The sequence below is a fragment of the Eumetopias jubatus genome, unplaced genomic scaffold, assembly GCF_037043125.1.
Source record: "Eumetopias jubatus isolate StellerSeaLion01/CBP00866 unplaced genomic scaffold, mEumJub1_p1.0 scaffold_1, whole genome shotgun sequence".
Classification (NCBI taxonomy): Eukaryota; Metazoa; Chordata; class Mammalia; order Carnivora; family Otariidae; genus Eumetopias; species Eumetopias jubatus.
Window position 1 is genome coordinate 195,129,107 of NW_028274807.1, and position 21,728 is coordinate 195,150,834.

Here is a 21,728-nt window from a genome sequence, read left to right on the forward strand (position 1 = left end):
ACCAGCCAGTGTGTTAGTGCCAGAACTCTGGTCCCACCAAGACCCAGGAAATCAGCTGTAAAGACCAAGAAAAATGAAGGTTCTTATATCACCCATGACCCTGCTGAGCTGGAAAAGATGTTCTTAGAATGGGAGGGGTAGAAATTCAGCTGTACTCTCTTGCAGCTACTTGAGAAAATGATATAATTGGTTACTGCCTAATAAGTAGTGTTGCTCATGAATACAAAGAAGAAAAAAATGTTATGAGGATCTAGAAGTTGGAAATGCTGCTCAATGATATCCAAGACTCCAGGACGGATGCCCACTATCCAAAGCAGAGATATGACCATCATACAGATCCTTACTCTGGTATCTTTCCTCTGAGACAGGGGGCTTCACAAACCAGTGGGAAACCATTCCCTCCCATGTAAGATGTCTGTGGACATTTAACTCCTACAACACCTGCCATTAAGACCTTGCTGTTTTCCTCCACTAGAGAGGAAGAATCTCAACAATGTAGCATATAATAGGATGATACATGGAAGGCAGGACAGTGAGATAAGCACAATTTAGAGGCCACAGTTTTTATCTACTGTTTCTTACAAGGAATGAAAACTACAGATGACTTTGATTCACCTAAGTAGTCAGACTACCAGGCAGCAGGACATGGCATCTTTTACCAGTCTGCAATGCCACTCTAGATGGAAGATATCTAGACACTGGATATTTGTTTAGGGGCTGTGCATATCAATTAGTCTTCTATATTAGTCTCCAAGGATTACTCTGAAGTCAACAATAAGGGACACTTAAGGGGAAGTCATTCACCTTGTTCAGTGGCAACCATCCCATATTTTAATGGTGATTAAAATTAAGAAAGAAACCTAAATGGATCCTCCTAAAAGATATTTTTAAAAAAAGGAACAAAGGCAGCACTGCCCATAAGATGCAGAAGAAGCATTAAAACATACCTTAGTACAATTTTTAAAGTTTCTGATTGGATTTGGTGTCATTATACCCACTCACATTCCATTGGCAACAATACGTATATGGCTAAGTTTGGAGTTAAGGAGGCACAGAAGCATACAGCTCCAATAGGAAGGCATAGCGAGTGACACGGCAATGGCAAGGATATTTGTTTCCCTTATAAAAAACAAAGGAGTAAATAACTGCAAACAATCATAAAATAATAATGAAGAATAAAATAATAATAACTAATAATAGCAAATGATAAATGAATAAAACTACATACATAACTAAGTGAAAAAAATGAATAAAATCTACCATAGCCACCATCAGAGGTACAAAGGAAACATTGCAACATATTGAATCAGTGATATAGAATACCTAATAGGGAATATTCACTCCAGAAATATGGAAGAAAGAAACAGTGATGAAAGTAATAGAAGATGACAGAAATGAAGGAGCAAATGTGAAGAACTAACATATGGATAATTGGTTTTCCTGATAAATAGATTAGAATTTATCAAAGAGAGGGAAAGAAAATCTGAGAAGGTATCTTCCCTGAGCTAAAGGAAAACTCCAATTCTATAGATCAAGAAAAGCTTCCTATAGGAGAGATTAATGAAAAAAATCTTAGAAGGTAGTTTAGCTTAGTGTTTGGTACATTAAAGTCTCAATCAGTATATATTAGGGGAAAAAAAACCACAAACAAAACAAATGGATTCTGGTAAAATTTTCAAGTTTTAAAGAACAAATTAAAAATTCTGAAGTCTAGAAACCAACCAAACAAATAAAAAACAAACCTTAACAAGGAACCAAAGTACGATTGCAATTCTCAGATACGCAATGGTTCAGGGAGCATGCCACCAATACATTGCTTTTGAAGAAAAATGACTCAAGATCTACTTTAATTGATCAAGGGATGAATTATAAAAAGCAAGAGGAAAGGGGAGGGGAGTAAGGAGTGCAAGAAGATCTTAAAAATGTGGAAGCCATGCCATTCAAGTGCCAACAATATGCACTAAAATCAGTTAAAGTCAGAGTTAAGTCTGAATGATTTAGCTAATATGGTTACAAAACAATGCAAAGTCAATAATTTGACAAATTTCTAAGCACCTTCTGCATGCCAGGCAATTTTCTAAGTATCAAAGATGAAGCAGAGAATAAAAAATATAAAGTATATGCTCCATTGAACTTAACATCTCACAGAAGGAGAAGATAAAAACATACAAAATATATATCAGAGGGTGGAAAAGCAGGTGTGTGGGGCACAGAGTACTGCTGTTATGGGAGAAGAAGAGTTTCTACTTTACACATGGTGATCAGGAAATCCCTCCCACAAAACAGTTGAGCAAAAACTTGAAGGAAAATATGGAACCAGTGGTGAAGATATCTAGAGGAAAACTGTCCCAGGGAGAAGGCACAGCAGGTGCAACAGCACTGACATAGGAGCAAGTTTAATGTGCTTGAAGAACAAAACAAGGGCAATGTGGCTGAGTGAGTAAAGGTGGAAGTAGAAGGAGCTGAGGTTAGAGGGTAACTAGGGGTCAAATCATGTAGGACCCTGTGCATTGTGAGTTGACCTGTGGAGACAGCCACATGGCAAGGAAGTAAGGGAGGCTGCTGACCAACAACCAATGAGGACTGAATGCTGCTAAGCTTCTCAGGAGGGAACGTGTAAGCATTTCCTCTGTTTGTTGAGCCTTCAGATGAGACCACAGCCCCAGCAACATTTTCATTGCAGGCCCATGAGAGACCCTGGCACAGTACATGGATTGCAGTCTTTGTGAGAAACCCCAAGCCCGAGGACCCAGCTAAACTTCACCCAGATCCCTGACTCACAGAAACTGTGAGATAACGAATGTTTGCAGTTTGGATTCCATAATGTGGAAGTTATAGGTAACATTGAGGAGAAGCTCTTCACTGTGGATGAAACCTGTCTGGGGTGGGTTCTGGAAAGAATAAGAGAGAGGAGATGTGGGATGATCCAACAGCATAATAGAGCAAGAAATGCATGACACAAATGAAATAATTCAATAACAAAAATAATTTTGGCTTAAAAACCTGTCTATATCAGCACAAATCCAGAAGTTGGTAGGAATAAGTTAGTGATGCAAAAGCATAAAAAATGACCACAAACTACGGATACTTCCAAAATGTCTTTTTTGTTTGTTTGTTTAAAGACAATTGTACACTCCCATATGCCTCCGCCTGTTCACATATAATTTGGTCTTGAAGTAGGAATGACAATTAGATGCCGATCCTTGTCTCGCGCAGAACGTTTCATCCAGAATGGAACTCAGGAGCTCGTGGTGGGCACAGACTTGGGGAGGTCATGGGAATTCCCAGTCCTTGATCAGCACTGTCCCTTTCCCACCACCACCTGGCCAAAGCATTTTCCACGAGTAGGAGAGTCCTCAGGCTGACCGTCAGAGCATTTATGTTCCTGCTTCGGACTATGCTGATGCCTGTCCCTCTCTTCCAGGGAGGGGAGGTTCACATCAGCTCTTTTATCCTCTGTGGGCACTTCACTTAGCATGAGTCACATATATTCTAGTCTTAAACAAGATCAAGATCCCAACAAGGTCACTAGGAGATTTGCCTGGATAAAGCCAGCTAAATAAATCCCCAAATCTCTCATGAGTCATGTTGGAAAAAAAAAATCCCACAAACCGTTTTCCACCAAAGCATGTGAGGGCATTTCCAATGCTCTACTGAGCATTATGCTGATTACACTGTTGAGAGGTTTATAAACTAGAGCGAAGATTAAGTAAATCACTGTCTTGACTGACAACGATAGCATATATTTTTAGAAAGCTTAGGATCTTTGATTGGGATTTCTGTGTAACCGCATATACAAAAACATTAGGCACAACAGATAGGCACCTTCTGATACATGAAGCTCCGTCTTCAACATTTACTTACATAGACTCTGATTTATATATCCACTTCATTTTGATAAGATAAAAATATGGTGAAATAAGTGAGTGAACAAAGGGCCAGGTAGTAAATATTCTTGGCACTGTAGTCCATATGGTCTCTATCCAACTACTGAGCTCTGCCATTTTAACAGGAAGGAGTACATAGACAATAACGGCATAGCAGTATTTCGTGTTTACAAAAACAGATGGCAGATATCAGACAAAGTACTTATATCCAGAATATGTAAAGAACTCGTATCTCAACAATAAAAAGACAGATAATGTGATTGAAATATGAGTAAAGGACCTAAAAAGACATTCCTCCAATGAACAAATGCAAGTAGCATAGGAAAAGATGCTCAGCATAACCAGTTATTAGGGAAATGCAAATCACTTCACACCCACTAGGATGGCTAAAACAAAGAAGACAGATAATACCAAGTGTTGGTAAAGATGTGGAAAAATTGGAACCTTCATACATTGCTGATGGGACTGTAAAATGGTGCAGCCACTTTGGAAAACAGCTTGGTAGTTCTTCAAAATATCAAATATAGAGTTACCCTACGACACCGAAATTCCACTCTTAGGTGTCTACTACCCAAGAGAAATGGAAATATATATCAACACAAAAACCTGTATGTGAATGTTCATTATCAACATTGTTAATAATAGCTAAAAAACGGGAACCCAAATGTCCATAAACTGATGAATGGATAAACAAAATGGTGTACATACAAACAATGGAATATCATTTGGCAGTAAAGAAACAAAGTATTGACATATATTACAATATGGATTGACCTTGGAAACATTAAGCTAAGTGAAAGAAGCTGATCACACAAGGCCATATACTGTGTGTTTCCATTTATCTGCAAAGCTCAGAATAGGCAAATCCATAGAGAGAGAAAGTAGATTTGTGATATCCTGTGGCTGGGGTAAGGGATAGGTATCAAGAATGAGAGAGTGTGTGTACAAGGGTTCTTTCTGGGATGGTGAAATTGTTCTAAAATTATTTATTTATTTATTTCCTTATTTATTATTTATATATCTATTTATTTATTTGAGAGACAGCGTATAAGCTGGAGGAGAAGCAGAGGGAGAGGGACAAAGAATCTGAAGCAGACTCTGCACTGAGCGTGGAGCCTGACGCGGGGCTCCATCTCCCAACAGTGAGATCATGACCTGAACTGAAACCGAATCAGATTCTTAACTGACTGAGACAGCTAGGCACCCCAAAATTGTTGTAAAATTAGACTGTGGTGATGGTTGCACAACTCTGTGAATACACTAAAGTCCAATAAGCTATACAATTTACATGGGTGAATTTTAAAGTATGTGAAATATATCTCAATAAAACTATAAGAAAACAAAACAAAATTGGCTGCAGCCTAGATTTGGTCCCATGGGCTATAGTTGGCCAACCTGTGTTCTAAGGCACAGGTACCTGAACGTGTGCGTTTCAAAGTTTTGTGAAACATGTCAAGATACCATAATGGCATCTATGCAAGTTTTCACAGAGGACAGCATGTGGCAATAAGCACTGGCTAGTGAGTAGTGGTGGGTGTAGCCAATAGTCATGCTAACAACAGAAGCAGTAGCAATGATAATTTAGCAGCTACTCATGATCGAGCACTCACTGTAAGCATTTGCCAGGTACTGTATCTATATTTATAAACAAGTTTATTTCTCTTGACAGAAACCAGAGGGGTCCCCTAAAGCCAGACAGAACCTGGGTGTAAGTCATTCTCCATTATTGGTAAATTCCTTTCCTTTTCTGTGATGATGAAATCAATCTCCCTCTTTAAAAACTAGGCTGTTTTAGAAATCCATCTGAAGCACCAATCAGCCTCGTTTTATAGGAGGGGTGACATGGCCCTGGGCTCACTGCCAAACCCTTGGTTCACATTGGCTTTAAAGCCCAAATCACACCAGGACCTCAAAAAGAGGGGTTTCAACCTGCTGATTCAGAATGCACAAGCCAGGCACGAGGATCTGTTATCTGAAAATTCTGCCGCTGATTTTTGGGTGGAGGATACGCTGGCGCTTTTGATAAGGTTTATAAAAGGACAGAGACTCTTGGCAGTGAGTATCCTGGGGAGTTAGCACACAGGATCCAATTTCTCAAAACTCTGAGCTATTTTTATTTCTGGAACAGGAATCCTTACCATGCCCACATCCCTGCCTATGGTGGCATGTGGGGCAGCTGTTCTACGTGGTGACTTGAAATTCAGCGTAATTGGCAGCTCCATCATTAACCCATTTCTATGATGTTTGCTGTTGTCAGTCATATGGCTTAGACCTCCTTTTGCCACTGCATTGCTCCTATTTGTCAGCTTAAAAAAAAGAAGACGAGAAAACCAAATGCCAAACACACAAAAAGCCTTACCTCATAGCTGACATTTAGAACGAAGACCTGCCTTGGGTGCCCCACCTCTCCCTGGGTCATCTGCCCACCTGCCTGTCAGTCCTGCTTTAAGATCCTACTAAATACTCCTGAAACCTGAGATACTCATCTGTGTCTCAGAGTACCCACCTGGAACGTGGCTACAACATGTATGAGGGATCTCATTCAAGATTCTTGGAGAAGTTTGTTCCGTCTGCCTGGAATGCCCTTCCCATGGATCTTGGCATGATGGCTGCATCTCACCAGTTAGGACTCGGCTCCTGTCAGGCCTTCCCTAACCACCCCCCTCCCCGCAGTCTGGAGAGGCATGGCGCCCGCCACACAGCCAAACATACACGTGTGAAGATGAGCATGCCTCTCTGCCTTTGCCACTGCCAGCATCACCTCATCTCATTATCCTGGTCTATTTTCTTTTTTTTTTTTTAAGATTTTTTTTTTACTTTATTCATTTGAGAGAGAGTGAGAGAGAAAGAGACAGAGAGCATGAGCTGGGGGGAGGGGCAGAGGGAGAAGCAGACTTCCCACTGAGCAGGGAGCCCGATGTGGGACTTGATCCCAGGACTCTGGGATCATGACCTCAGCCGAAGGCAGATACTTCACCGACTGAGCCACCAGGCACACTATCCCGGTCAATTTTCTATAAGAGCATTTACCACTCTGGGGCCTTCCCTCCTCCCTCCTCTTCTCCCATTCATGCAATACTTGTCTGTTGTCTGTATCTCCCACACAAATGGAAGCTCTCCATTGGCAGCAGCTTGGTCTTACTCAGTGTTTTCAGGGAGTGCTGTGGCATTTGGGTGGAAGGATGCTTCACCGGGCAGCCGTCACCCCAGCCTCCAGGTACGACAGCATGCCAACAATGCCCTCTTAGAGTATCAACCAACAACCCTCCAGACACTCCGCGCTGACCTCGAGGGTGCTTGTTCCCAGCTGTATCCCCAGTACTATGTATGCAGTACATGCTAGATATACACTTATTGAATGACTTCATTACAAAAGGAAGAAATGGAACAAGGTCTTTTTACAAATGAGCCTATAAGGGAAAACATTTTGAATTTGAATTTGAAAGCGCTAAAGGTTGAAGTTTGCCTGTCATTTCTCAATCTCTCCCCTACTGACATTTTGGGCCAGATAATTCTTTATTGTTTTCAGGGGCTGTCCTTTGTCTTTAAAAAGAAAAAAAAGATTTTATTTATTTATTTGACAGAGAGAGACACAGCGAGAGAGGGAACACAAGCAGGGGGAGTGGGAGAGGGAGAAGCAGGTTCCCCGCTGAGCAGGGATCCCGATGCGGGGCTCGATCCCAGGACCCCGGGATCATGACCTGAGCTGAAGGCAGACACTTAATGACTGAGCCGCCCAGGCGCTCCTGTCCTGTGTCTTATAGGATGTTTACCAGCATCCCGGACCTCTGTCCACTAGATGCCAGTAGCATCCCCCTCTTAACCAGCTGTGACAAAAATGTTTCTACGTGCTATCAGATGTCCCCTGGGTGGGAGGGAACTGCCCCTGGTTGAGAACCACAGTTTAAGGGGTAAGTATTCATTTCTGCCAAGATGAAACACTCCTTTTGCTCAGATCTGACAAACTAGAAGTTTAGTTACGCAGACCTGACATGTAATTCCTGCCCTACTAGTTAACTTGCATACCCCAAAAATGTGAGATGCCGCCAAAGGAGTATTGTTAACCTGATGATTTGCCTCTAACATCTTGCCAACCATTATTCACCGGTTTCTAATGAAGGGTTCATATTAAGCAGTACACTCAGTTTAAATATCACCTACCTGGCAATAGCTGGTGGCCCACAGTATTCATCTCTTTCCTAATTTGCTGGTTAAAATGAGATCTTCTGACCTCACTGATATGAGGAATTCTTAATCTCAGGAAACAAACTGAGGGTTGCTGGAGTGGTGGGGGGTGGGAGGGATGGGGTGGCTGGGTGATAGACATTGGGGAGGGTATGCGCTATGGTGAGTGCTGTGAATTGTGCAGGACTGTTGAATCACAGATCTGTACTTCTGAAACAAATAATGCAACATATGTTACGAAAAAAGAAAAAGAAGAAGATAGCAGGAAGGGAAGAATGAAGGGGAGTAAGTCGGAGGGGGAGACGAACCATGAGAGACGATGGACTCTGAAAAAAAACTGAGGGTTCTAGAGGGGAGGAGGGTGGGGGGATGGGTTAGCCTGGTGATGGGTATTACAGAGGGCACCTACTGCGTGGAGCACTGGGTGTTATGCACAAACAATGAATCATGGAACACTACATCAGAAACTAATGATGTAATATATGGTGATTAACATAACAATAAAAAAATTTTAAAAAAAGAGATCTTCTGTCCTAACATCAAGCATTCCCCTTCATTGTACTGCCTAGAATTATGCAAGTGAGACCACATCACCCCATTTTCAAATTCCCCCCCAATGAATGGGTTTAACGTGTTTCTTTTTTTTTTCTTCAACATGTTTCTTGCAAAGAAGCAGACTGGCAGATCAGAGAACCCCCTAAATTTACTAAAAATAATTGAATTTTACACTTAAAATAAGTGAATTTTTGGTATGTACATCACACCTCAAAAAAAAAAAAATCCGTTTTAAAAAACTGTTTCCATAGGAAAACAATGCCTCTATGGTCTCTCATCTACTTTTTTTTTTTCCCCCTGCTGCTGATCAGATTAGCTATTCTAAGCATCACTTCAATGCTCAGACCTCAGAGAAGACATTTACTGATGTAGAGGTAACTGCCGGGCCGGCAGAACTGCCATTAGGATGAGGCACTAAACAGTTTTTCTATTCCTTAAAATATCCATAGTGGTCTGTGTCAGGTTACTAGGGCATGGATTAGAGTTGTAGGGGCTGACTGCACCTCTTAGAGTTTCCGTCAAATATTGTGTTCCCGTCGTCTGGACAGTACAATTTGCCTTTATGTACCTACACAGGACAGGGGAAAATGAAGCCCGTCTTCCTTGAGTTATTTATTCTGCCACGATTTTTGACAAATTTACCACACGTCAACCTTTGCGCTTAGCACTGGGGATATAAAGATAATCGGGACCGTCCTTGCCTTTGGAGAGTTTTTAAATTTTATTTAAGAAATCAAACTGGAACATATGTAGAAGAGGTTCTAGATTTTGATATGCTAAAATTTACATTGTAAAGCAAATGCAAAAAAAATCAGAATTTATTATCTGTTATTTAAAAATCCCGAAATCCGAACTTCTTTAGAGAAAACTGAGATGCTGTATTGTGTATTTGTCAGAGAGAGTCCAAAAGGAGAATGGGGGGTCAGACATAACGTCCAAAGAGGGGAGAAGTCTCCTGTAGACTTCCACCTTCCCTGGTGACTCACTTCTGCCCTCTGTGTATTTCTCTTTCTCTCCATGTCATTTCCATCCTTGCTTGGTAGAAGCAGAGCCCATGACTTTGGACAATAGGGCCCAGTCTCCCCATTACGAGCAGCGGAGAGAAGTAACACCACGATCTATGTAATTTATGGAACTCAAGTCAATAATAACTAAGTGAGGGCAAAACAGGTTTCTACAAGTTCAGTTCATTTTATAAAATTCTTATTGAGGATCACTCCACTATGCCTCCACTATGTATTCTCCAGGGTTCTGTTCTGAGCAACAGGAGAGGAAAAGAACAGTTTCTGACTTCCAGGACCTTCTAGATAATTGTCCAGCTTTTCTATTCACCTGCCCTGGGTGGACATGGCTTTAAAAATAACTGCTATTCTACAGCTCTCCAGGGGAGGGAGGGAATGTCATTGTGGAGCCTGGTTCTTACTCGAGTATATCTAGAGCGCCTGGTAAAAGAAAGGGGCCAGGAAATAGTGAATAAATGAGTGAACGAATACGCTGTCTACTTGAAGATAAAAATAGGTCACCTCAAATCCTAGCATTTTTATACTTTTTCATATTCCAGTATTTTATTTGTTTTTTCATTTTATCCCCAAATCAAGCCAGAGTAAGGTGAGGGAGGTTATGATCCCAATCTTATTTTAGATAGATCTTCAGAGACCCAAGACCACATGTTTAGCCAGTTATAGAGGGGGTGACAAACCTATGTGGACTTTATAGTCTGAGGGTTGCGTTGCTAATAACGACAGAAGAATGGATGAGGAGCCTGAGGTGCACAGAAGGCTCCAGAGCTCTGGAGAGTCTTGGTAGGCCAAAGAGAAAGTCCTACCACTTCTTCCTTTGCGGAGGGAAAGCAATTAAGAAAATTCAGCATACTAGTGGCAGCTGGAAAGTTGGCAGGTCCCTCAAGAGAAGGACTGTAAGCAATGTCATAGGCCAAGAAGATGGATGGGGCCCATTTATGCACCAAGGCTGACACACAAATGGAATCCTGCCCAGTTTGACAGCCCTTTCTTCAAGGATGTCATTGACAGATGAGTATCTAAATGTTTTTGTTTAAAAAAGACAACAAGAAAAAAAAAGAAAGAAAGAAAAAAGAGAATAAAGCACAAACAAAACAAAACAAGAAACTCTTTCTGTCCCAAACAGACACACATAGCCAGTGAACATGAGAATACCAGACCAGCCTTGAGAGGAGCACAAGCTTTTCAAAGTCACCCTTGATAATTATTTGCAAAGTTGTACACCTTTCCTTCCAAAGACATTTCAATTTAACACAAGGATTTCATTGAAACCCCAAATTACTGCCAGTTGGCTGTATTCCATCTGCTATTGGGGGCACACTGGTGGGGGCAAGCCTGCTCACATATTCACCTTCACTTGCCAAAACAAGGCTTCTTCCCCAATTAAAATGACCTTTTTTATTTTCGAGTAGTAAACAATGTCTACTTAACTTGAGAAAAATACACAGAAGAAAGTTACCGAACCTAATCACACAGTGACATGATGGTTGAGTCAGAGTCAGCTCAATCTGTGGGGAGAGCGGGAGAGGCCACTCTGCTCTTGGAGACAGAAGGGTCCTCTTGAGGTCATTGCCTTCATGGTGCCGCATCCCTGGCAACCTTCAAATGCAGACCAATCAAATCTGTTTTACTTACGTCTACCAAACACACTCTTCAAAACAAGGTTAATCACCACCAGTTTTAGGTAAGTACTAAATACAGTTCCTCAGATAACCTTGCTTCTTTGTTTTGCTCTGTAATTATCTTCTGAAGATGGGGACCGGTTGATACACACTGAGTAGCAGTAAACAGCAGGATGTCTCTTCCACCCACTCAGGGTTGGCCAAACCATGTCTCATGACCTGCCTGTGGTCTCTGGCCAGCCGTGTCACTCCACAGTAGACCAGTTTAGATCAGCAAACCATTTGGAAAACTCACATTCTCCTCAACACTGGATGCACAGTACCCAGGCTGAGTCTACATTTCGCCCATGCTCAGACATTTACAACATAATAGGCATTTGGAAACATTTGACCTTGGTTTGCAGGCTTGGACAGGGGTGGCTGGGATGGGCACAGAGATCTTACAGGGGACACAGAACATCCTTCATGACAACTGAATGAGAAACCTAAGGAAAAGGTTTTCAGAAAATTCCAAACAGATGGACAGTCGCTTTGGTCAGACCATGTCTTTGACAGCTGCTGTTGGAATGGCCCCACTCCAAGGAGATAACATGCCTCCAAAACTAGCTGGCAGGATCACCCTAGGGAAAGCAAGGCTGACCTCCTTTGAGCAAAAGTAAACCCTACTGAGTTAAATGATCCTGTCTCCTACTTTCTTCAAGGAACATGAGACGCTAGGTGAGAAAATTTGAAGACAGCTGCCGTGAATCTTCAGAGTCCTTATCTCCTGTCTGATTAGTTACAGGTCTGTCTAGTTCAAGAGGATCTACAGGTCAGATACATAAGACCGTCTTCCTTGCCATATCCAACAAGCCAGGAATAACCAGGGCAATTGTCCCCAAATCTTTCCATACCTGCTAATACAATTATGATGCATAGGCTAAGTCAAAAATAAAGCGGGGAAAGGAGCCCAGTGTTTCCCAGCCAGAGAACAGCCACTCCAAACACGTCTGCTCCATTTGAATTCCTTCCCACAAATATTCACAGTGTGTGAAGACACAGTAGTTGATGTTCAATGTCCACCTACAGTACAACTTACTGAGGGAGGCTGCCCAGAAACAGAACAACTCCCTTTGGTAAATCTAGCCAGTATCAGGATGGTGCTTGGAGGGTCTTGTCCACCCATCAACCAATGACTCCAACAATATCAGAAATAGACGATGTGCCAGACAGACTTATAGACTCCATTTTTGTCAGCAGCTGTCCTCCAAGGAACACTTGTGGCAGTTTCAGACCCTTTAGGCCAAAATACCAGCAATGAAAGCCCCCAGCCACCACAGACACCTATTGCCACTCTTGAGAGTGAAAAAGATGGCAAAAGCCAAAGACAGGATTTCTTTGACAATTCAAGACTCTCCATTGTGAAATGTTTTGGCTTTCTCCTAGTCCCAAACCTGGCACCTGCAGATACATCTAACTCTAATTCCTCAGCAGGATGAGAGGGGTAAAAATCTCAGGCTCTCCAGAGAAGGTACATTTCAGCTTGCGTGTGCCTAAAATAAACCCACACTTCCCTAGAATGCCCCCTGTTATCCCAGTGATGCAGTGGTGGGAGATCTAGAGCTTACTTTAAATGAGCATGCTTCTTATGTTCAAGAAATTCTCCTCTGCATGTACCAACAGTTTCTTACTGGCTCAGAGTTTAAGAAGAAGAGTACTGGGAAAGAGTTCTGTCGTTACATTCAACACAGCCAGCTGTCAGAATCTTGAACTGGTGAGGATGACACCAAGCTAAGGAAGAAGTAATTTTTAATTTTTGTTTCCTTCCAAAACTTACTCTGTGAAGAACAAACACGCTGCATAGAAGTAGTTGATTGGCCAGATGAAATGGATGCCATGCTTATGTATATTAATTGATTAAAATCCATCCTTTACCTGCCACCACAGGAGATTTCCGTTCATCCAGGAGCTGGATGGAGGTACTCGCTGTCACCACGTTGCTTTTGTTGACTATTCCTGAAAGAAGAGAAACCATCACAACAAAAATAGAAATAGAAAGAGTTACATGCACAGGTTAAGAGAATAATCATATTGGCCTACAGTCACCAACTCAGCAGATGGTGCTGGTGCTTGGTTCCCAGAACCCAGAGTAGGCCAATTCTGCGAGGCCATGGGTTCTTTGTAGATAGTCCTTTCAGTTGAAGGAATTAGTGCACTGAGTTCTGACCACCACACTGGGTTGGGGGGTTGTCCAGCCTCTTCACATCAAAATTATTGAGCACCATTGGAGGGAACCCATCTTTTTATGATTTGTGGTTACTAATTACAGTGTTTGCTCGTGTCAGTGATCATATTTACATTGCCTCTCTGAATACAGCCATGAAGAACTACGTGAGACAAGGTTTTGAAATTGTTTTACATTTTGGGAATTTCAGCTCTGATTTGTTGGTTATGACTTTACCGACTTATAAAATTCTAGTTTCAAGCCCAGTTTTTCTTAGCAAAACCATTCCAATCAGGGATAGACTTGGAATGCAATCCTCACTCCAAACTCTTATTAATGTGGTAACAATATGGCATTACCACTAAGAGATTTTCAATTATTAACAATGATTCCAATACCCATGAATTAAAAGACACTGAGCAGAAATTTCAAACCCCCTTGGTTAATAATTGTTAGTACGGTGCTTGCCTTATAAACGGTTTCAAGGAATGGAATCCAATCAAATTGGGAAACAGGGAGAAGGCAGACCTGAATCTGAATACACTTATGATCGAAGTAATTGAGAATTTTCTCCTGGCTCAAGTCTAAGCAGTAATAAAAACCAGTTTCTTTTCCAATGGGTACAGGTAATCAGTACACAGTAGAAAAAATGAGAGAGAGCCCCACCACAACACTTGAACTTGGTGATGTTTAACATCTTCTCCAGATCCAAACAGAGAATAAAATCTCCTAAGATGTTAATTCATCCTTAACTTTACCATGAACAAGATAAATTCTTTTTCATTATAGGATTTCACTGAAAGTTCAATGAAAACCCCACTTGCCAAAAACCAATTCTACACCAGTCTCAATTAACCAGACTTTGTTTTTCTCAGACATAAGTCTCTGTAGGGAAAATGGTGAAGAGTAACAAAGCAAACCTACACAAGGGCTGATCGCTCACAACTCTTATTTCTCCTTTCCCTGTCCAGCTTGGAGCGAAATCCATCCTGTCAGAAAAGGATAACTTGATGTTTCCAGTCCAAATTCAGCAAGCTAAGTTCTAATTTTTTTCTTAGAAGATCAAGAAAGTATCGTGACATTGCATGATAAAAGAAGACATAGATAGGTTTGCAGCAGAATGAGAAAGTTCACTGTCTCTCAGTTGATATTTTGGGCTATAAAATGTCATACAAACAAACATAAAGAGAGAGCTTTAGTCACCTGGACATTCGTACATGAGAACACATATGTGTGTGGGCGTGGGTACAAAGAATCTCAGTCTTGAAAAGAAATTAAGTGATAATCTCCTCTAAAATTCCATCTGCTCAGGGAATTTCTACAATAACATTTGGCCTTTCCTTGAATAGCTTCATTAATGATCCTCTTCCTAATGAGTCCATTCACCTAACTTTTAGACAACTCTTGTCAACATGTCTTCTACAAATTTTGAAAGTGCTCTTTCTGAAGGTGTCTTCATTCATGGAAATGAGTAACGATAAGAATCAGGGAGGAGGCTTTGACACTAAGCACCAGAGAACCTCTATTAGGGTTGATTTAGGAATGCTTGCAAAAGACTAAGTTGAGAGGCTCTAAGATAAAACATGAGTATAGTTTGAACTGTCCAAAGTGACCCAAGCTTATAAAACTAGGTCTTATTCACCTCTGAAGTTCCTACAATGCATAGTCAGAGTCTTACATAAAATGGGCACCAAAAAGTATCAGCTATGTGAAACAAGAAAAAGCCAAGGGCAATTAAAAACTATTTTCAGTTTGTTTTGTTTCTAAACCTAGTTGAAATAAGATGGTGTTCAGTTCTTTTTTGGAGGGAGGTAACCTTAATTTTTTTTATAACATAAAATCTTAGGACTAGAAAAATCACCAGCTACGTGCTTTTCCTTGGTCACTGTAACCCTCTGTCAGGAGAGCACAAGGCTACACAATATCTTAGCTTTCACTCCCTACATGTGGATTTGAGTCAATTTAGTTTCTGATAGGGGAATTGTGGGCCTCCAAAACAGTGTGACTCACTGAAGGTTCTGGCAAAGGATGTTATGCCTGCCTGAATTTTCTCTAAGTGGGGCCATGACAACATTAAAAAAAAAATCTACTGAGAAGTTTGTATTCAAATTCCACACAGTAAAAAATACCAGTTCTGCTTCCCGAAATGCTCTTTGCACACTTTAGTTAAGCAAAACTTTCATTTTACTTGGGGCCATTATACTTATGGAACAGGTGGATGGTTCACTGCTAGGCCAATATTCAGCCCTGGCTCTCAAGACAGAACCTGTCTCGCTCCAGCATTCAGACAGCTCCCCTACACACTGCATGCAATGCCTGGGTCAGCAGGACCAGACAGATGGACTCCCACCTCCAACAAGGACACCCACCTGTGCTGAATGGGATGGAGTAGACAAAACTCCCAGGAATCTGCTCAGCAGCTCTTCGGTACCAGAGAGGGAAATGGTCTGCATTAAAAATATTCTCCTTGTCTCCAGCTTTCAGGAAGTCCCTTGAAATGGAAAGGAATAAGAACATGTCAAAAAGCCACAGATAATCCAATTTAAAAATGAACAATGTGCCTGAATAGACAGTTTTCCAAAAAATGCATACAAATGGCCAGCAGAACTCCTAAGAGTTCTCGTCATGAGGAGGATTTTTCTCCTGTTCTTTTTATTGTATCTATTTGAGATGAGAGATGCTAAGTCAACCCATTGTAATCATTTCACCATATATGTAACCCAAACCATCATGCTGTACATCTGAAATTTTACAGTGGTGTATGCCAATTATTTCTCAATAAAACTGGAAGAGACGGAGGGGACGGGGGAGGAGGAGGAAAGGGGGGGAAAGAGGGAGGAGGGGGAGGAGAGGGAGGATCCTGGCACCACTCAGCAAGGAAAAGCCAGATGCCAGTGTGTCCCAGCTGCTTTGTTGGGTAAAAATGGTATTGGCTTCCAGAATCCCAACCTGCCTTTCCCAGTGCAGAGAGAACCTGTATAACACCATGCACCCCAGATTACTCAAATACCTTGTAGAACTCCAGCAGTGAGACTCCCAGTGGGGGAAACGATCTTTTCTAGTATATCTAGTGAACTGATTATCTTACCATCTGAAGCAAGCAAACAAACAAAGCCTCCAGAAATCATATCTGAAGACAAAGGAAGTCAGAAGGCTCTGTCTTGCCTTACAATTCACACATGATCACATATCCTTGGGAAGACCAACTTCTTAAGTAGATTTTTACTCTTCTTAGAAAAAGTGTAACAGAGGTAGCAGTTGGCCATGTAGAGACCTTTGCTCCCTTCCTTCCTCCCCGACCTATTCTCCAGACAACAGGACGGCTCCGGCCTCCTCTGTAAATCCCTCACCCTGCCCAGCCTCCCACCCACTGCCCACAGTGCTTTCTCTACCCTGAAGACTACATGCACTCTCCTCCCCATCTCTTCCTTTCAAAATCACATCCCACCTACCACACAAATGCACAGAGACCTGAGCAAGCCCCTGCCCCATGCTGGGGCCCACAGCCTTGGTCTGTCACACAGCCTTCTTCCTTGGCCTCATCCGCACTATGTCATGTCCCCATCCCAAGCCTCCTGAGGTCTATGAGGAAAGAAGCTTTTGTTCCCATTCTGGTTGCCACCACAGAGCCTTACACATCCTGAAGTTCCAATGAGTGTTTGCTGGTTCACTTAACTCCAAAGAGTCATGTTTACTCTCTAGTACCCAAGTGGCCTCATCTTGGCTGATACAGTAGGACTCACGGGAGGAAGTGACTGCCTGGCTAGTTGACAGTCTGCAGAGAGCTTGCAGGAAGGGAGAGCAATCAGGGACATTGTGTATGCAGGGAAAAGGCCACTCATTGAACTGGAAATGGCATCATTTTCTGTCTAGCAGTTTGCAGTGTGGAATTGGATCACACAGATGATGGAGAGAAATATTCAAATATTCTACATTGTTATAGCATGGTTAAATTTATATGCTAAGTTACAATTAGTTGGTTCTTTGAAACTACTTGAATTGGCTTCTAATTCAGGAAAGAAATTTGTAGTTTTAGGGTTTGGCCAACCAGTGATCCCTTGATCCCTTCCTAAGATGCAAAGCTCACTCCTAGAAGAAACCCATTCCGTTGGAGACCACCCTTAAAGTTCTTAGCATGGAAATATGTCTCCTTTTAACTTATACTACTATGTCCTAATTCCTCTCTAAGGGCAGAGACCTTATTTTTCTTGACATTTCCAGGGCCTGGCACTCATCAGGCACTCATCGTATGCTTAATGATCACATGATAAATCAAATCTCATGTTCTAATAAGAGCTCCTCAAGTATTCAAAGCAGTCTGCTATATCTTTTCTAAATAGGATTTCTTAATTCTTTCAAATTTTCTCATCCATAGGGCCACGTTCCCATGTAAAGATTCTCTGCTGTCATTCAAAAGGCCAACTGTGGAGTCATGAGCGGGGCTGAGACGGTACACAGACTTCTGCGTTATTCAGAGTGCAGGGCGAAGGAAGTCCCAGGCTTGATGTTATAGACAAACTCCTCCTGGCACTAATCTATTCAGTGGTAATATTTCCTGATCCTAAAATCCATAGGACTCACAAATACTGAAATGTGACCTTTTGTATTTTTTTTTTTCTTTAGACATGAGATTCTTCGTAAACCTGACTTGGAGAGGTGTGTGGAGACTGCTACCTAGCCCTAGGTGGAAGGGACAGCTGCCTTCCACACCGCACGATGGCACAACCATGCATTTTCACTTGAGATGGTCCTGTTCAGTGGTGGGGTGCCTATAACCACAGGGAGGAAGGCACCCTTCTCATTCAGCAGTTAACGGTGCCTCTTCCAGGCCCGGAAGGTGGGATAATTAGCTTAGACTGATGGGGACATTTGAGGACGGCAGGTGATTGGCTTGGAATGCTGCATAACTGAGTGCCCAGTGCTTGCTGCCCAGACCAGACGGTGCTGGCACCCAGGACGGCAAGCAGGAGCCTGCAGTGCTTGATCTCCATTGGCTGTGGTGTTAATAGCAGAGGGTCTGGTTGCCAGGAAACCTTGTGGGTTCCTGACAACTACCAAGTGGTGATTCAGAAGCAAGCAGAAAGAGAGAGCTGATTCTACAGAACTTCTGAAAATGTTGTTCAGGAAGACAGATCTTTCTGGGGCAGATGAAAGCCTACTTCTGGATACCAGGGGCTGTTGTGGTGTTGTGTGAGACAGGTCTAGGTTTTAAGCACAGTTGAATGACCTTGGGTGAGGTACTTGGGTCAGTCAGTGAGTCTCTGAGCCCCATTATAAAGTGAAAATGGCTCCAACAAGTGTATGGGATTCTTAGAGCTCAGGAGCTTCTTCTGTTCTCTATGGTTCACATGGAAGGTATGAGGCAGCCATCTCTTAGACTTAGAATTCTGAGGGGAGCAGAATCACCCCCACAGAGGCCGAAATCACCTCTCCTATATGTCTGCTACACATGCTCCAAGAGGCCAGGCTGAAGGCGCAAGATTCACTGCTGACACTGGCAGGTACAAAGGCCATGAACTAGAATCAATGTGCTTCTAAAATCAGGTGATAGAGATGGGAGATCGAACCACAGTGTAGGAGACTGATACTAGTACATGGGGTGGGACTTCATATTCTCTAGTCCTTTCCCCGGCACTTTGCACTCTTCCTTGTATGCCTTCTTTGAAAACACAGAAAATCTAAAAGCTTTCTAGCCCTGGCTAAGAGTATATCTGAATAGTTGGGTCTTAACAAATGTATTTGCCCATTTGGGTGGCACAGTTGGTTAAGTGTCCAACGCTCAATTTTGACTCAGGTTATGATCTCAGGGTTGTGAGATTGAGTCCCTAGTCGGGCTCCGTGCTCAGGAGGGAGTCTGCTTGAGATTCTCTCTCTCCCTCTCCCGGTGCCCGTCTTCTACCCCTCCCCAACGCTGGCACTCTCTCTCTCAAATAAATAAATAAATCTTTAAAAAATGCCATTTGTTTGAAGGGGTAGAAAGATACAAGACTCTAAGACAGCAGAACTCAATTCTATGTGCCTCTATATGAATATATATGAATGTAGAGAGGTACAATATGCCTCCATATGAATCCATGTTATGAGTTTCTTGAAGACAGAAGAATTATCTCATCCATCTGGATACCCAATGACTACTCATTCTGGGTCACAGTAGTGTAATAGGGAGCAGAGCTAACCTGTACTTACAGATATTTTTAGCTTCTCAGCGTGGTTTTGCATCCATAGTTTTTCTGATCCTCACAAGAACACCCCTGCCATTTCTCAGAGGCAAACCAGTGGGCTGAGCCAGGTGCTCTGAGCAGCAGTCCTGAGTGTGACCTACAGGACACACTAGCAAGGTGCACTGTTTGTTTTGTTGTTGTGGTTATTCTTCTGGGTTTATCTATTTTAATCTCAAGACAAACAACAGCCTTTCTCTTGAGCATGAGAGAGTCAGTTTCTGTGTCCCCTTCTGTCTCTCTAGGTCCCAAAAGGAGAAGGTGATGTGTATCTCGACACTTCTAGTCTTTCTAGGAACTTGCCCTCTAAAAAGCATTTGGGCTGGGCTAAAAGGCTAAAGAGGGCTTGGAAAAAATCAAGTCACAACTGTAGCTAACTTCCTAAATGACAAATCTGAGATGCTGAGAAAGAGTCTTTGAGTGGGAATTGAAAGCCAGGTCACAAACCATCTAAAAATCTACTGACATGCCATTTACTAGACTTGGTTTTATAATATCCTCTGGTGGGAGTCGGGGCCTCAGCTAAGAGGCAAGAGCACTGCTGAACAGGGTTTGCTGGGACAGGAGCATCTCCTTCTTGGGTCTCCGTGGGGCCAACCCCTTTCAGATTGGTGGCCAGCCTGTGGCTTGGTTATTCACCCCCAGGTATCTACAGGTCAGGGTGTGTGAGGTCCTACGGTAATGTCTGAACCCTCCCACACATACTTGGCAAGCTTTCTGAATCTCAGACTAGATTTATCCCTGGCCTAAAAATGCCTCTTGCTTGAGAGGAAACAACAACAACAAAAAACCCAAACTGAGAAACATTAATGGGGTCAGAAAAGACTTCCCAGGCTCCCTCCAGCTCTGCTCCAACACCAGTTTGAAGTGGTAAGACCCTATTGCTTGATGAAGACACAGAGGCTGAGCAGTGGTTTCAAGGGCATCTGGGTACTGGACTCGGCGACGCCCTGCCCACTGTGCATCTGGGTCTCTTTGGAAGCACAAGGAAACGTTGTCCAACCCAAGTACCACCAGACTGCCCGCTCCTGGGCGTGGGGCTCTGCAGGCCCTCAGGCTCAGCGCAGAGGCACCGAGGTTTAGGAAAGCATACACAAACAAATAAACAACAGACTTGAAACACTGATTCCTGGACAGGCAGGAATTCCTCTGCAGAGCAGCTGGATGCCCTGGAGCCATTTGTCAGGAGCCCTCCTCTGGCTGCTCCCCCTCTCCGCAGCCGCACCATCGCCAGATTCTGCAATGAGTCACCAGCCCGGGAGAGGACTCCAGGACGGTGGACAGAAGCCAGCAAGCGTGAAGAACAAAGGGTTGTGGAAAGGCCAACAGGCAGGTGAACACACACGCTGGGGCCCCCCGTGGTAGAACGGAGGGGAACAATGTCAGCCGGCCTGGGGTGGCCTGAATTTTGTTTCTACCAGTCGTAGAATCAAGAAACTCAAGCAGCCCTTTGAATTTCCCATTTCAGGGGCTCCCGGGGCCCCTGCAGAGGAGCCTTCCTACTTACTGATTGGTGAGCTGCTCAGCCCCAACAAACAGGTTGATCCTCGAGAGGCCAGTACGGGTGCCGAGGAAGGCAACCTCCACGCCCTTGTCAGAATTCCTGAAACACAGCAGCAGACAACAGGGGGATGCTTCCAGACAGTAAGCAGATAATGGCTTTTGCATTTGAAGACTCACAGAATGTTTTATGAAATAGCAGTTTTGAAACCTGAAGTTTTAAAAGAAATTACAGAAACGCATAGACATACACAGATGCAGGGAGGCCCCAAGCACAGAAAGCAAACTCACCCCTTAGGAAAGTTCTGTGGTAATTCTTACAAGAAAAACTAAGAACTCCATTGAGTTCCAAGAACTCCAAAGCACCATGAGAGAACGCACCCTCATGCTAAATAAACACAGCTTATCTCAGGCTTCTGGGTGCAAACTCAGGACAGTAGGCTGGGATGGGAATGACTTTAAGGAGAGGCAGAAAATCTTTAGAGGCAGCTTTTTGCATTGACCTAACAAATCCATTCTTATTAGTGGAATCTGTCATT

General features: G+C 42.8%; 1 protein-coding gene across 2 annotated transcripts in view; it reads right to left on the reverse strand.

The window, feature by feature from the left end:
* Positions 1–21,728, reverse strand: part of CACNA2D3 (calcium voltage-gated channel auxiliary subunit alpha2delta 3) — an 889,368-nt gene that overhangs the window by 156,741 nt on the left and 710,899 nt on the right. For both annotated transcript variants that reach the window (XM_088022023.1, XM_028124497.2), the window contains exons 25-27: positions 21,197–21,292; positions 15,841–15,962; positions 13,183–13,263 (exon numbers count right to left, since the gene is read on the reverse strand). In XM_088022023.1, the coding sequence (XP_087878149.1) occupies positions 13,183–13,263; positions 15,841–15,962; positions 21,197–21,292 (299 nt within the window). The remainder of the gene's footprint in view (positions 1–13,182; positions 13,264–15,840; positions 15,963–21,196; positions 21,293–21,728) is intronic.